General features: G+C 36.7%; 1 protein-coding gene across 1 annotated transcript; it reads right to left on the bottom strand.

Moving 5' to 3' along the window:
- Positions 1–23: 23 nt before the first annotated feature.
- Positions 24–10,775, bottom strand: MCM5 (minichromosome maintenance protein 5). Its single transcript, XM_035732721.2, has 12 exons — positions 10,594–10,775; positions 10,435–10,561; positions 10,206–10,400; positions 9,903–10,171; positions 9,331–9,412; positions 7,955–8,247; positions 6,738–6,918; positions 5,728–5,868; positions 4,553–4,770; positions 2,909–3,127; positions 1,050–1,320; positions 24–469 (listed from the first exon to the last, which is right to left on the bottom strand). The coding sequence occupies exons 1-12, from the start codon at positions 10,746–10,748 to the stop codon at positions 368–370; spliced, it is 2,253 nt and encodes a 750-aa protein (XP_035585886.2). The 5' UTR covers positions 10,749–10,775; the 3' UTR covers positions 24–367.
- Between the last annotated feature and the right edge of the window lie 3,790 nt (positions 10,776–14,565).

The raw sequence follows: 14,565 nt of genomic DNA, 5'->3' as shown, positions 1-14,565 counted from the left end.
TTCTACATAGGTGATGATCAATCGATGTAATCTAAGCTCTCTATCATCTGATTAACCATACCAAATCTACTACTTAACCTGGTCTTTTCTTACCAATCATGCGTCAAATATCTTATAATCAATTAAATTGGATGAACTACACCATGCACTGTTCTAGTGTCAACAAATAAAATTCAGTAAATTCCCTTTGATATCAGAACTAAATTTGTTTGACGCTATACATTACTGTAACAGACAATTTTATTTAAAGTACATAAATGCAGTGTACTGATGTTTGGAAAAAGTTACAAGATAATCTTTATATAAAACAAATTCTCCGGTGAAAAGATTAAACAATACAAGTATAATATAATAAAGTTGGATATCTCTATTTAATTCGGTACAAAATACGCCTTTGCATTCTATACTGTACTTCACCTCGACGAATCATGTAGTGTAAAACCTTGGTCACAGCGCGTTCTGAAAAACCCTGCAAATCACACGAATAATAAGAAAACTTAGTAAGTTTGACATGTAAATTGTACAATAGAAAACCTGGTGCGAACTCAAAGTTTAAATAACATAAACAGGAATAATTTAATAACAAGTGGAAATGAGAACGAATTTCGTCAGTCAGTCTATCAGACTTCATTTGACATTTTGTAAGTTGAACTTGGTTGTACAAATTCCAAAACCATCTGGATATTAAATGTGTTGATAATATCGCTAAGTATTCCTCACAATCCTTAGAATCCACGGCTAGAGCTCTATATACTGTAAGTAAAGGTAGGTGACAGTAATGTCAACTGATCGATGTTTTTTTCTCTTCTTTTTTTCGGGGATAATGGTTAAAAAAAGTCGTCGATCTTTGGGAAACTACTAAACTGGCTAGAGGAAATTTGAAGGAAAATCTGTAGATCCTAAATATTAAGAATGACAATGGATATCAAGATTGTAATCGAAAACTAACATAATCCATTTAACTTTTATAGGATTGAGAAACATTTACATTAAAACAAATTATTTTGATGATATGAACTAAAGTACTGAAACACTGGAATATTACATACTTGACGTGTAAAGTCTTGTATGATAGCATATTCTGATACTTGACTGCCAATAACAAATCGCTTTTTCAACTGCTTTTCTAAACGCAGAATAAGTTCATGTTCCTCTTGTGTGGTAAAACCTTCCGCACCTTCTAAGCTTCCAGACATAGCGGCTTCCAATGTTGAAACATGAAATAGACGTAATGCTTCCTCAACATCTGTTTCAGTTGCAAAAGCGGCTAAACGCATTTTTGCTAATGACTCAGAAATTCGTATAATTGCTTCAAGTTGGCTGTAAAAAGGTAAATTATTGACCATATGCAGGGTAAATGCATTAAGGTTAATTAAAAGAAATGGATGTAACATTTGAACCAAATTGGTTATAACTTCAGTCAGTAACGACGTGGAACTTCGTACGTACGTACATCAGTTCGAGTTGCCATACCACATTAGCGCAGAGATGCAGTTGTTGATTCAAATCCAGTAGTGGTAGAGGTAGTAAGATTATAAGCAGTAATCATCAATCGATTTTCCATCATTGCCTAGTACCCGTTTCCTAACAACTGTGTTACTTACTCGGTGCTCTCAGGATATACCAGTGATGCCTCTAAGACACCTATGGTCGGATATTAGTAGCCTACGAATATCATCTACTCTTACCGGCCATGTTTCACTGCCATAAAGTACGACGGAACGAACTGCTGCGCAGTAAACACGTCCTTTGATTGATAGACGGATATCTCGCCTACGCCATAAATGACGCAAGTTGGCAAGAGCTAGTCGAGCCTTCTGTATCCGTGCTGAGATTTCGTCACACACCAGACCACAAGGGCTAATGAGACTTCCAATATGAGTGAAGCGGTCGATACACCCAACTACTTCACTCCCTATCATTAGTTCGGGTGTCGTTGCAACCCAATCCTGAAGCAACATTTTGCATTTCGAGGGGGAGAATAGCATCCGGAACATGCTTCCATTGTTGCTTAGAGTGGTCAGAAGACTCTGCATTTTGTCAGCATCTTCACCAAATAGAACTATGTCATCGGCAGAATTCTAGGTCAAAAAGTAAATCTCCTGGTAAAAGTTCAACCCCTGGAAATGTAGATGAGGAAAGTGTTATCCCTAAAAGCACGTCTACGATAAAGTTAAACAAGAATGGAGAGAGTGAACAGCCCTTACGAACACCACTCGAGGTAATCAATTCTGATGACAGTTCGCCATAATCTCTCACTCGACCAGTTGTGTTCGAGTAGAGAGCCTTTACAAGGTTAATGTACTTCTTTGGTACTCCTTTCAGTGACAAACACTGCCATAGAACCTTACGATCGACAGATTCAAATGCCGCCTTAAGGTCGAGAAATACTACGAATGTGTATCTATATTCTATGACCTGATGAAGTGTGAGTATCTGGTCTATACAACCACGTCCAGGTCGAAAACCAGCCTGGTTCTCTCAAGTCTGCTCTTCACGAGCTTTAGTTAGGCGTTGAAGTATTATTTAAGCTAATATTTTAGACACTATATTTGTCAAACTGATTCTCCTGTGGTTGTCACAAGAGGAATTTTGTCCTTTCTTATAAACTGGCACAATCAGTGATTGAGACCAGTCAGATGGGATTACGTCCAGTTCCCAGATTCTACCTAAGACCTCAGTCAATCTCACTGCTAATACTGGACCATCATCCTTAAAAATCTCAGGGGCAAACTTGTCAGGGCCTGCTGCTCTCTCACGCTTCAGACTTCCTATAGCTTCTACAACTTAATTCACTACATTATCGTTGTTCATTAAAACAATTGTGCGGTAAAATATTCGGAATACCGTTTAACGTAATTAGGACTAACATAATTATATGGTCTGAATCAGACACCTGAATACTCACCGTACTGTTATAGGGATGGCACATCGTTTACCCGTTTCCTGTTCGTACCGTGTAGAACCAGATCTCATGAGGACATACTGATTCGATAATTTTTCAGCAGCCTGTTCAGATAAACGAGGACCACAGCGCTCACGTGCGAAGGCAATAAAACGTCGGAGAGTACTAAGTGGAATTTCATCCGATGACCCGGTATCCATTGCATTTATTCCAGCAGGATCACTGTAATAGATGAAGTTGAATAACAGATCATCAATCACACTTGAGTTATAACAATTTCAAATCTACTGCCTATCAGAATATTCCAAAAATTATATATTTGTAAATGCAGGGAGATGAACGAACATGTTTTAAAGGGTGTAGACAAAGAGCAGATTGGTATTTACCTCAGTAGTTTCAACACACATGAACTATGCTGGAGTAGAGATATGGTCAGAAACCTATAATTTACTCTAAGAACAATTATAATCTGATAGAGAGACGTACGGACTACATGTAATGCTATTTTTATTTGTGTCAAGACTGTTAACGACCAACTCATCATATTACGCGACAGAAAAACTAACAATTTAAAATGAGTGATAAACGCTAACTTTTAATGTTATTAGATGCAGGAGTAATTATATTTGATGTTCTATGTACAATTACCAACTGATCCTATTTACTGTGTTTAAGTTTTTATACGTTCAGTTGGAAGTTTTATCACATTTCACCTAATCATTCGTATTTAATAAATAGCCTAATATTTATAAGTTATTCAGTTAATAACACAATTTTCTATTTCCAAATGCATTTAAGAACCGCAATATGATTGATTTTTCTAACCTATTCACTATTGTGATCTAGATGATTTTTGACAAACTGATTCTGAAGAGTTTTGTTCTGATAGTTTATGTATGGCGTAACTTGCTTATTTTTATTGATTTAAGTGGTCATACGAGTCTGATACTAAAATCCACACTTCCTATGCTTGAGATCGGTCTATTACTTGATTAATAAAACCTAAAAGTACGAAGCTTTTTTGGCGAACCGGAGTCAAATATATGCACAAACTCAATCATTAATGTAGATATGTATATCATGTAAAATTGAACAAGATTTTCCAACCAGTAGGGTATACTATTTCCTTGGTAAAAGAAAGCTAAATCTCGAATAGTAGAATGCATCTGTCAGTATTTCACGTCATTCGGCTTTGAAATGATATGTGTGATTGGCCCAGCCTATTGATGTTACTAATTTTACTGGTCTCTACCCTGAACAACTGTCATACACTTGACCGACCTTCTCATATGAGGAGCAACAACAAGCTGTTATTTTATTTTAACTTGGATTTTCGACTAATAAAAACCACGCTGTTGGTGGTGTACGAAACGTACTAAAGTGTTCAGTTTTTAAATTTTATTTGAAATAAATGATTCATTGGATTCTAGTTCTGAGGTTTCCATATGTCAATTTCATTTAGCCTTAATATTCATGAGAATATTATAACAAACACCACAATATTTTATATATGAAAACATAAATATGTAAGCAAAAGTGGATAGTGACTAGTAGTGGAATCCAGGACGCCCGTTTCGTCTTATTTGGGACTCTCCAGCTGGTTGTACAATACAAAAATGAATAAATACGTAAGTTATGCTGACTTACTTCCCGTGTAGATGTACTTGCATAACATGCTTTGCAAGAGTTGTATCACGTTGAGAATCATGCTCATCACGTATTACAAAAATCATATCGAAACGTGACAAGATTGTTGGCATAAAATCAATATTATCTTCACCTTTCGTATCATCCCAACGACCATAAACACTGTTGGCTGCTGCAAGTACGGAACAACGACTGTTCAATGTTGTCGTAATGCCAGCCTATAAAAGTTGGAGAATAAACAAGTGGCTGGAAATAAAACGGTTAATTTTTTTCAGAACACATAAATCTGGTAAAACTAAGATTCGGACACGACATGGAAGCGAAATGACAATATTGTAAGGTAATAAAAAGAGGGCTTTAGAAAATGTATGTCAAAAGATATAATTCAAGTGCTAATAAAATTAATCTCTCCCAAAAGTACATGTGCCCGAGTTTGACCAATATACTAAGTTTAGAACGCTTTATATGTAAGAGTGCTTCGACTTGATGAAATAAATATGAATGAGTGGTCAAATGTTCAGTCTTTTTTATTATTAAGAGAATATCCGTCCAGAAGTGAGAACAGAGAATCAAGTGCCTGATTATAACTGAGATATTTGTAAACAAAGGCAGATAGTCTAGAGTTGCATAAAATTTTATTGACCAAGGAGAAGTTTGAAAATTTCAAAAATCTGTCATTCTAAATAACCAATCAGAATGAACTCTTTACTGTTTTCTAAACACAAAGTGAATGAAGATTTCCCCCCATCAACTTAATATTATCAAATTCATATATCTAGGCACTTAGTTTCATTAAATACGAAATTTTTTTAATAAGATTCATCTGAAATATTTATGGATTGCTTCGAATAACCACTCATTATACAGCTAATCAAATTAAAGAAGACCTGACGTTTTTTGACCATTCGTAACCTGATATGTGCTATCAACAGAGAAGGATCATAATAAACGTCAAAAAAGACTATGTGAAAAAAATAACAACATTATTTATACTTAAAAAGTACACTGTTTGAGTCAGCTTAAAAACTTTCCTAAAACCAATTTAATTTGAAATAGGAAACAATCACTTATAAATAAGAACTTGGCAACAACGTTTTGCGATGTCAAGCGACTCGAAAAAATTTGATTCAAACTCGATTTCAGTTGAATAAGCTAATGTTAATAACATAACTTACTTTAGCTATTGAAATAGTTTGTTGTTCCATGGCTTCATGAATTGCAACACGATCATCTTCACGCATTTTGTCAAACTCATCAATACAAACAACACCCCCATCAGCAAGTACCATAGCACCACCTTCCATTATGAAATTACGCTGAAAATAGAATGGATATCAAGAATAGGAGTTAGAGATATAAATCATTGGATGTAGATTCAGCGGTCCAAAGAGATTAAATACTTGCCCCTAAAACTGCAGGTCCTGGCTTCGAAATTCGATGGGATCACAGAAACCAATTGTTGAAGAGCCACCTGACAGGACGAAACAACTGTCTAATGCCTCTTAGTTCCCAATGGTTGTTTAGCTAAGATTAATATTTGACGTAAATTATAGAATAGACAATCGCTGACCATTTTAATTCAGACATCTGAATGTAGATCAGCAGTGAATAAATATAGACCTTATGTACATGTATTTAATTATAATTTTTTTAATCGATAAAAACCGACTATTAAAGAACAACTTGAAGTGATACGCTCTATGATATATGAGTAGGTAGTAGTCAAGGTAAATATGCCAAGTGAAATAAATATCTGTACTTATAGGTAACAGTCTACAGTCATGAATATATAAAGATTTGAATCAAATGTGTGTCGGATTTACAAAAATTTACACAAGTTTGCAGAAATTTATTGGCTCTGTTTTCGATAGTTTCCTTAAAATAAGCAGCTTTCCTTCGAAAGTAATTTGGCTTTATCAACTTGAGTAAAATAAACTGAACAACTTGAAGACAGCACGTAATAACCTGTTTGTATTTTACTGTTGATTTTTACATTTCACAGTTAATGAAATAAAATTATTTCGCTCGCGAAAAAAAGTTGACTGATAAATTCTTAGTTGAAAGCTAGCTAACTAGAAGTTGTGGTGTTTTGATAATATTATCATAAGAAATATGTACAATTTTATCGTGTACAAAATTAGTTTATAAGGAAAGCCATGAGGTTACTCAACAAAATCTAGCTTACAGTGTTTGGATCTCGAGTAACAGAAGCCGTCAAACCAGCAGCTGAACTACCTTTACCTGAGGTATATATGCCAACAGGTGAACATCTTTCTACAAATTTTAAAAGTTGAGACTTAGCTGTCCCAGGATCACCTAACATTAGCATATTTATATCACCACGACGCATAAGTCCATCAGGAAGCCTGGATAAAATAGAAAATTATGAAAGTTGGAAACAACAACTCTGTGCAAAAATTACTTTTAAAAAAGGCATTATTGAGGAGATTCATAAACTCTAAATACTACATAGACTTGATGTCGGTATATTGATTTAATACTGCCAAACAATTTTTGTTCTCTTACTTATTAAGACAGTAATAAACACAAGTAATTAGGAAAAAGAATTACTGATTCACAATAGCTGAACACAGTTATCTGTGGTTCATATTGATACTTCTATTAAATGGTTTCCTAATATAAACATTGATGATCAAGTTTTGTTTTTTCTAGGATTAAGTATACTTTTGGGTTATTTAAAATGGATTTATCAGGTGGTATACAGAGGATTATCTATCGAAGAACTTCTAGTTCCACTACATTAAGGATAGAGTTCATGTATCTAGATGAACAGTTGGGTTAACTACATCAGTACTGTTTTTCCTGTAACAAATAGAATTTAGATTATTCATATCTGAAGGTTTGTGTAATTATGAACTACCTTCCAACAAAGAACAGCTTATTTTCGATTTTTATTTGAATGGGATCACAGTATTAATCAAAGCGATTGGCAAATATCTCACGGGATCCAGAAATTAGATGCGTTTATCCGTTCAGCAAATAAATGAACACATAGATCTACTTTTTTTGCAAAAATCGATGTGATCGATCACTATCAACCTGATGCATATCGATACTAAAATGAAACACTTTTATCTACTTTCATTAACTCCAGCCAATACAAAATCCATAATACGGAGTATATTTGTTGATAACTTCAAAAATCATTGAATTAGACTAATCGTGATGTAAAAATACATTTTTATTAGGCTTTAAAAGAAGAGGGAGATTACAGCATATTAAATGAGGAACAAGCATCTTCCGGGATTTCCAGGCTCCGATCGGTCTAACATTGATCGGCTCATGATTTCAATAAAATAAATAAGTGGTGTGTAATTTTTGAACGGTAATATCTAATGAATATATTATACGCATATAAGGTTATGAAAATACTCTAGTTACCGTTTACGTGATCCACCAAACAGAAGACATGCAATTGCTTTTTTAATATCAGTGCTACCATAGATAGACGGAGCGATACTTCGAGCTAATCTCTCGTAGATATCCGGTGAGTTAGCCAAAGCTACTAATTCTTCTTCTTCGTTCTCTGTTAAAGTTGCAGCTGCACCTGTTCCTTCACCGGCACCAGATACGAACGCACTACGCCCAGGGCCTTCTGTATCAACGGTTAAACCTAAGACGCGGATATATGGCTGGCGAACACCTGCATTTGAACGTTCGTTTGCGCCTGCGCGCTGTTTAGAATAGGAAAGAATAAAAGCGCATGTTACAGCATGACACAACTAAAAGAATAAAATTGCTGATAACTGGCTGTAAGAATTATCGACAATTTTTAGCTCAAAATAATATTTTCGAGGTTGAACTTGTTGAGTTATCTGATCGTGGTTGACTTTTGTACGCAATGATCGAAATCCATAATTGATAAGGATTACTAAATTAGTGTTTATAATCAACGTTACAAATGGATGCAATAGTTAATCTTATAAAGAATGAGAAAGTTAATGACCAAGAAAGCCAAACTAGAGAACGATCTTTATCTATTCAGTAAATTAATCCACATATTGACTTTAAAGCTATTTATAGGATCCATTCACATCTACCAAGATTTATTAGCATTCAAATCCTTAAAACAGTAGAAAATCCTATTATTTATGAAATGAAGACTGAAATTTGGGTACAAAAATGTCTTATCTCAGTCTTTACCATGGCTTCAATGTACTATCACTATTTTGTTTTAACTGAGAATTTTCACTTTTCTTTGATTACTTCACAAACCTCCATAATTTTACTCATTCCATTCCTTTAATACATTTGATTATGGTAACAAAAGTGTTATAATTATCTTACTCCATTCGCACAGCAATCCAATGTTGGCTTATTTATTTTATATGCCTTCTTATTCGCAGGCATCCTGTAGAAGTCATGCGGCCTTTTATTGTTATTACTAACATTATATGATCCAGTATTATGATCTTTGTATGACATCATATTAATTCACTGTTTATGTTTCCTTATGGAATATGTATATGCATTTCTATTCCATGATATTAACATGAAGTATGAGAATATAATGGTTTCGACGGTAATCAGAAAACTCAGCAGTCCTGGGGATTTCTATCAAATAGCAGGAAATCCAAAGACGATAAGCTTAGAAGAAATCCTTAGGGACTTTTATGAAATAAATTCATACTCTTGTCAGATACTCTGATAACAGCAATACATAGAACTAACTTAAGAACATTAGGACTCGCCTTATATTTCGCATGGTGAAAAAATACACCATGACTTAAACCAGAAAAACTATTTAAGAAACCTACCTTATTGGAGACGGTCATACGAATACAGTACACACCAACAACAGTTATACGATTACCAGGGACGACTCGCTCACAGAGATATCTGTTGAGAGTAGTATGCGTAAATGTGGGTTGAAAGTATAAAAATTATGGAATTGTATATCAAAACAACGTCATACAACAATACATATTACGAGTTAGTAATTTATGGAACAGATGGATGATCTTGACATAGTCTAACCCTGCAAGTTGGACGATATAGTCGTGGAGCCTTCATTGTTTTTCTGGACAACATAAGTTTTCGACTGTTAAGCCTGCAGGCATCAATCACCTTGATGTATCGTGACGACTAGCCTATATAAACGTAAATAATAACGCTAAGTGGATTGACTACTAAATATATTTATACCATCGCCACAAGAAGTATTTGAATTCATAGACTTAATGAGGGCCACAATTTAATGGAAATACACCGAGCAGCTTATAAGAGAAAACAACTCGATAAGAACAATCACACGAAACTAGACGTCAGTAAGTACCTATTAGTACAACAACTGCCTATATATACACGAAAGAAAATGCGTGAAAATTACCTATCACAATAGAGCAAAACGTGACGAGGCATTTCTCCATGTGGGACAGTTTCCGGTGTTTCTTGAAGTTTAATTGTCTGAAAGTCGACACACTCACATTTGTCAGGGACTATGAAGAAAGGGTCAATCGGACATCTGGTAGCCTGTCCTCCACCAACTTGAGCACTTGGACACTTGCGAGGTAGTGTAAAGCCTTCTAACCCTGGCTTCACAGGGAGATTTGGAAGGAATTGGCGACAACCTCGACATTGTAGACTTAGACGAACAGCCTGCCAGTTAAAAATGAGTTGAACGGTTCGTTACCTTTGCACGTATACTTGAAGAACTAATGGCGATACCTGATATCTTAACTAACCTGGAAACTTCTTCTGAATGTACGTCTCTGAGGCTGACAGCATTACTGTCCCACTCGAATAACACCTGTGCAGACTCCGTATGACTTTCTTCGTCACTTGAACGAACAAGCTCGGATGCCACTTCCGTCACAGCTTCTTCAAACTGGAAAAAAATGTTAGTCGCCATGTATACATACCGGTGGTAAGTAATCACTTGGGCGGTGAATAAGTTCCTGGGTCAGCGAAGAATCATAATTGTTAAGATCCCTTAGTTTGACAACGATAAAGTATTTTTTCAATCTATAGTTTTTTTTAATTTGGTCCCTGAAAGCATAAATAATCATGATAACACATACCTATATTTAAAATCGAAACCACCATCGTTGAACTGACGAATAAACTCCTTGAACTTTCGCTTTGCAAACTGGACGTTTGCCGAGTTGTCCTGATCTCTTGTTTGTTGAAAAAGGGAGTCTGAGAAATAGACAGAACCCTGGTCAAATCCTGACATTTGACGATTTTTGGCAACTGGCGGGTTTGTCTTTCAATCTACATATCCAGTCATTTAAACAAAATCGTGGTCAATTGTATTTTGCCGCTTTAACCTGGCCAAATTTCAAGTAGGGCCATCGATAACGTCATCCGATTGCAAACAGTTAGAAACCTCTAGTGAATTAGCTTTTTTCTAGCACATTAGTAACCCCACAAGATACGACTTAAGAAACTCTTCTCTTTTAGATTTAGTCTTCACACACGGTGATGACGTTGGTCAAATGACCATCTTCCCACCACTAGGGAGAAGTGAACATGCAGTCGTATCATTCAAATTCGTGGCTGAGATTGCCTGTCAAACAGTTGCGCCAGCCCGTCCTAATATGTGGAAGGCAGATATGGAGGCAATCAACTCCCCAGAATCGGCTAAAAACTGAGAAATTGACTCAAGGGCATCAGTACAAAAGACATGGTTTCTTTTCGGGCGGTTATACAATTGTGCAACTCAACCGTACATATCCTGAGCAGTTCCGAAGTAGAAGCACGGCCATCCCTAGATAGGCCGGAATATTTGACGTTGATGATGTCACAGGTATTCAGTGTTTGACAACGCTTCTACCAGTAACACCTTCTAATATATTTCGTTCCCACCAAGAGAAATCAAAAGACAGAGTCGAGGAGACCGGAAGAGTATATTTGGCGATGACCAATATATCGGAATTCTCTGATCTAATCTGGCTAGCGATTGCGGTTGATGTTGAGCACGGCGTTACCACACGTGATCTGGTGCGGATGCCTGACCGAGCGCCTTCAGCTAGGTGAGTCCACTAAAACATATGGTCAGCATCTAATGTCGAAAACTTAGTGCTATTTATTTTGGGGATTTATTTACCGCTACAACGTTTACTAAGACAAAAGAAGATATGTTGGGATGTTGACATCCGCCTTGGCAGAGCAGGTACGATATAACTCCACAGATCGGTAAGAAACAAGTGCATAACTAAAACTTGGGAAGCTCAAAGAAAGTATGAAATGCAGTTGATACAATCTGCACTCAAGCAGCCCAAGAGAATATTCTCGTGCATAAACTACAGAACAAGGATGCATCATTAGATTCCCAACTTATAAAAAAGAAGGGTGTGAATCTGAAATGATAGAGGAAGATCAGGAAAAAGCAGAGGCTATGGCTGACTATTTTGGGGCAGTTTTTACTCAGGAACCTCCTCTAGACAAAGAACAAGATCGAAATAAAGAGTCGAAAAATCACATGCTCATCGTGGACTTCGATCAAGACGATGTACTTAAGGCTCTTAGCACCTTAAACATGGAAAAGTCGACAGGAGCAAATGAACTACACCCCGAAATCTTGAGACGTATTGAACAATATATCGCGACCCCACTGACTGTGATATTCAATATCTCACACAACAAATGAACGCTATTCTATCCTGACTGGATAGAACACGCACAAAAGGAGGAGCAAATCAATATGGCTGCCGCCAAGAACAGGTATCAAGTAAAACAACATAGATGCAGTTCGGGAAGAAACACAAAAAATTAGTGAAGGCGTAGGAAAAATAAAAACTATAATAAAAAATGCAAATATTAACAATTCAAATGCAATCAAAAAACTAACAATGTACAACTAAGGGGATCAATAGGAACAAAGTGCAAGTGTATACATGGAGGGATTTTCACACACACCAAACACCAAACAGATCTTACATAGGGAGCATTCAAATGTCTCAACGACATCATGAAATAGTAGGCACACAGGCTCTCACAAATCTCATTAAGGTTTCCATCTGACCTACACTAATAGACTGAAAGTGCCACAAGTATTCGGAGTTTGACAACGCTTTAACCAGTAACAACTGATATGAATCGTACTCACCAAGTGAAATCAAAAGACAGAAGCGAGGAGGTTTGAAGATATATTTGATAGACTATCAATATATCGTGAATCGACTGATATAATCTGGCTAGCGATTGCAGGGGATGTTGAGCACGGCGTTCCCAATCGTGATCTGGTGCGGATGCATGACCGAGCGCCTTCAACTAAGTTAGTCCATTAAAAGTAATTTGGTCAGCATCGAATGTCGAAAACTTACAGAGCTATCTATTTCGGGGATTTATTTACCGCTACTGATCACTCCCCTCCTAGTGGGGTAGTGATGACCCTAAAACGTGGCCAGCCAGAAGTTTAAACCCAACGAGTTTGTCCTTGGTAAACACTCTTCTGATAGCTTGCGGGGTTTATCGGCGTTTGGTCGTCTTTCCTTACTATAAGGAGTCAAGAATTGCAATGTAGTAAAAAAATAATGTACAATGAAAACTTTGGTTCCTCGTAAACCTCATCGTTCTTCTTACCGTCTTTCACAGCCGTCATGGAAAAGAAAAATAAGTATATTTAAGTGCATGTCGAAATAAACTCGCACGCGCTTTAAGACACAAAGTGGGCGAAAAAGGGATATAACATAAAAGCGATTTTTACAAAATGTTTCTTTTTGTTTGTTTTTTTAAAAAAAAAAAGATTTTTAATATACATATTAGCCAAATAATAAATATACATAAATATAAGCATATAAAATTTTTTAATATTATATATAATGCCATAGAAAATCGAGATGAAGCAAAATGTTAACTGGTGTCTTACGTGCAATAGTCGTTTAAATGTCCTGGAAATCTTATCCTTCTTCCAGAATGCGTTCTTCTAAGTTTATTTTCAGATACTGTCGAAGTATCATCGTGCGTCTTGGTTATCGGATGAGGTATTATTAGTGTCGGAGTCGTGTCGTTCGATTGAATGAAAACGTCAGTTGACTGTGGTCGAGTGGAAGCAGGTTTAACTGAACGCATTGCGTTTGTAAGCCTGTTGTTGTATGATGTTAGATCCATGTTCATTGACGAGGATGAAGGACCCACGAATTCTCCCGGAAGTCGAGGTGTCGTTCCATAAACGTGTTGAGCTGCAGTGTATGCAATGTCAGCTTTCACTGCATTGCGAATACCTATTAAGAGAGCGTCGGCCCACTGAGAAGCGTTTGCAGCTGATAGCGAAGCTTTTAGTTTTCCGTGAAAACGTTCTACCAACCCGTTTTCTTGTGGATGGTAGGCAGTCGTTCGGAAGCGAGTGAATCCTGAAAGTGTGATCAGACAACGGAAAAGTTCAGATTCGAACTGACGTTCATGGTCTGTAGTGTTAGTTGAAGGGCAGCCGAAGTTTGCTACCCATCGCTCGTCGAGGGCGCGGGCCACTGCTTCAGCAGTGACATCGTTGATAGGTACTACTTCTGGCCATCGGGTTAAACGGTCTACGCAAGTTAAGAGATAAAAGTATCCATTTGAATCTGGTTAATGTCCTACCAAATCCAGATGAACATGGTCGAAACGAGCTTCCGGAGCTTTGAAAGAGCTTGAGGGACATTTGTTGTGTCTGATGACCTTAGCTTTCTGGCAGCTTACACAGTAGCGTGCCCACTCCCTTACGTCTTTTTTCATGCCAGGCCAGCAAAACCGTTCTGCTATAAGCTTGATGGTTGCACGAACACCTAGATGAGAAAGTTTGTTCAACGTATTGAAGACATTGCGTCGATAATGTTTCGGCACGATTGAGCGATCTATACCTGTAGATGTGTCACAAAGTAAGGTTTCCTTACCTGTTCTCATCTGTTTGATGCGTAGTTTGGCGGTTTAGACGACAACTCGTGCTGACGATCAGTGTCTTCTTTTTGAAGCTGGGCGAGTTTAAGAAGGCTGATTCTTTGGAAACTGGTCAAGGAAGTTTTTGCTCGTTTCCGTTATTGAAGTACGGTACGTCGGTCTATTTGCAATTT

The sequence above is a fragment of the Schistosoma haematobium genome, chromosome 2 (assembly GCF_000699445.3).
Source record: "Schistosoma haematobium chromosome 2, whole genome shotgun sequence".
Lineage (NCBI taxonomy): Eukaryota > Metazoa > Platyhelminthes > Trematoda > Strigeidida > Schistosomatidae > Schistosoma > Schistosoma haematobium.
This window is presented reverse-complemented; position numbering and strand designations above follow the sequence as displayed.

Excerpts from the sequence above, each read along its gene's own strand:
- MCM5 (XM_035732721.2), bottom strand. The coding sequence starts at position 10,748 with ATGTCAGGATTTGACCAGGGTTCTGTCTATTTCTCAGACTCCCTTTTT. Across the intron at positions 10,172-10,205 it reads CTTCAAGTATACGTGCAAAG|GCTGTTCGTCTAAGTCTACA; the intron begins GTAACGAACCGT and ends TTTAACTGGCAG. Across the intron at positions 1,321-2,908 it reads GCCATCCCTATAACAGTACG|CCAACTTGAAGCAATTATAC; the intron begins GTGAGTATTCAG and ends ACCTTTTTACAG.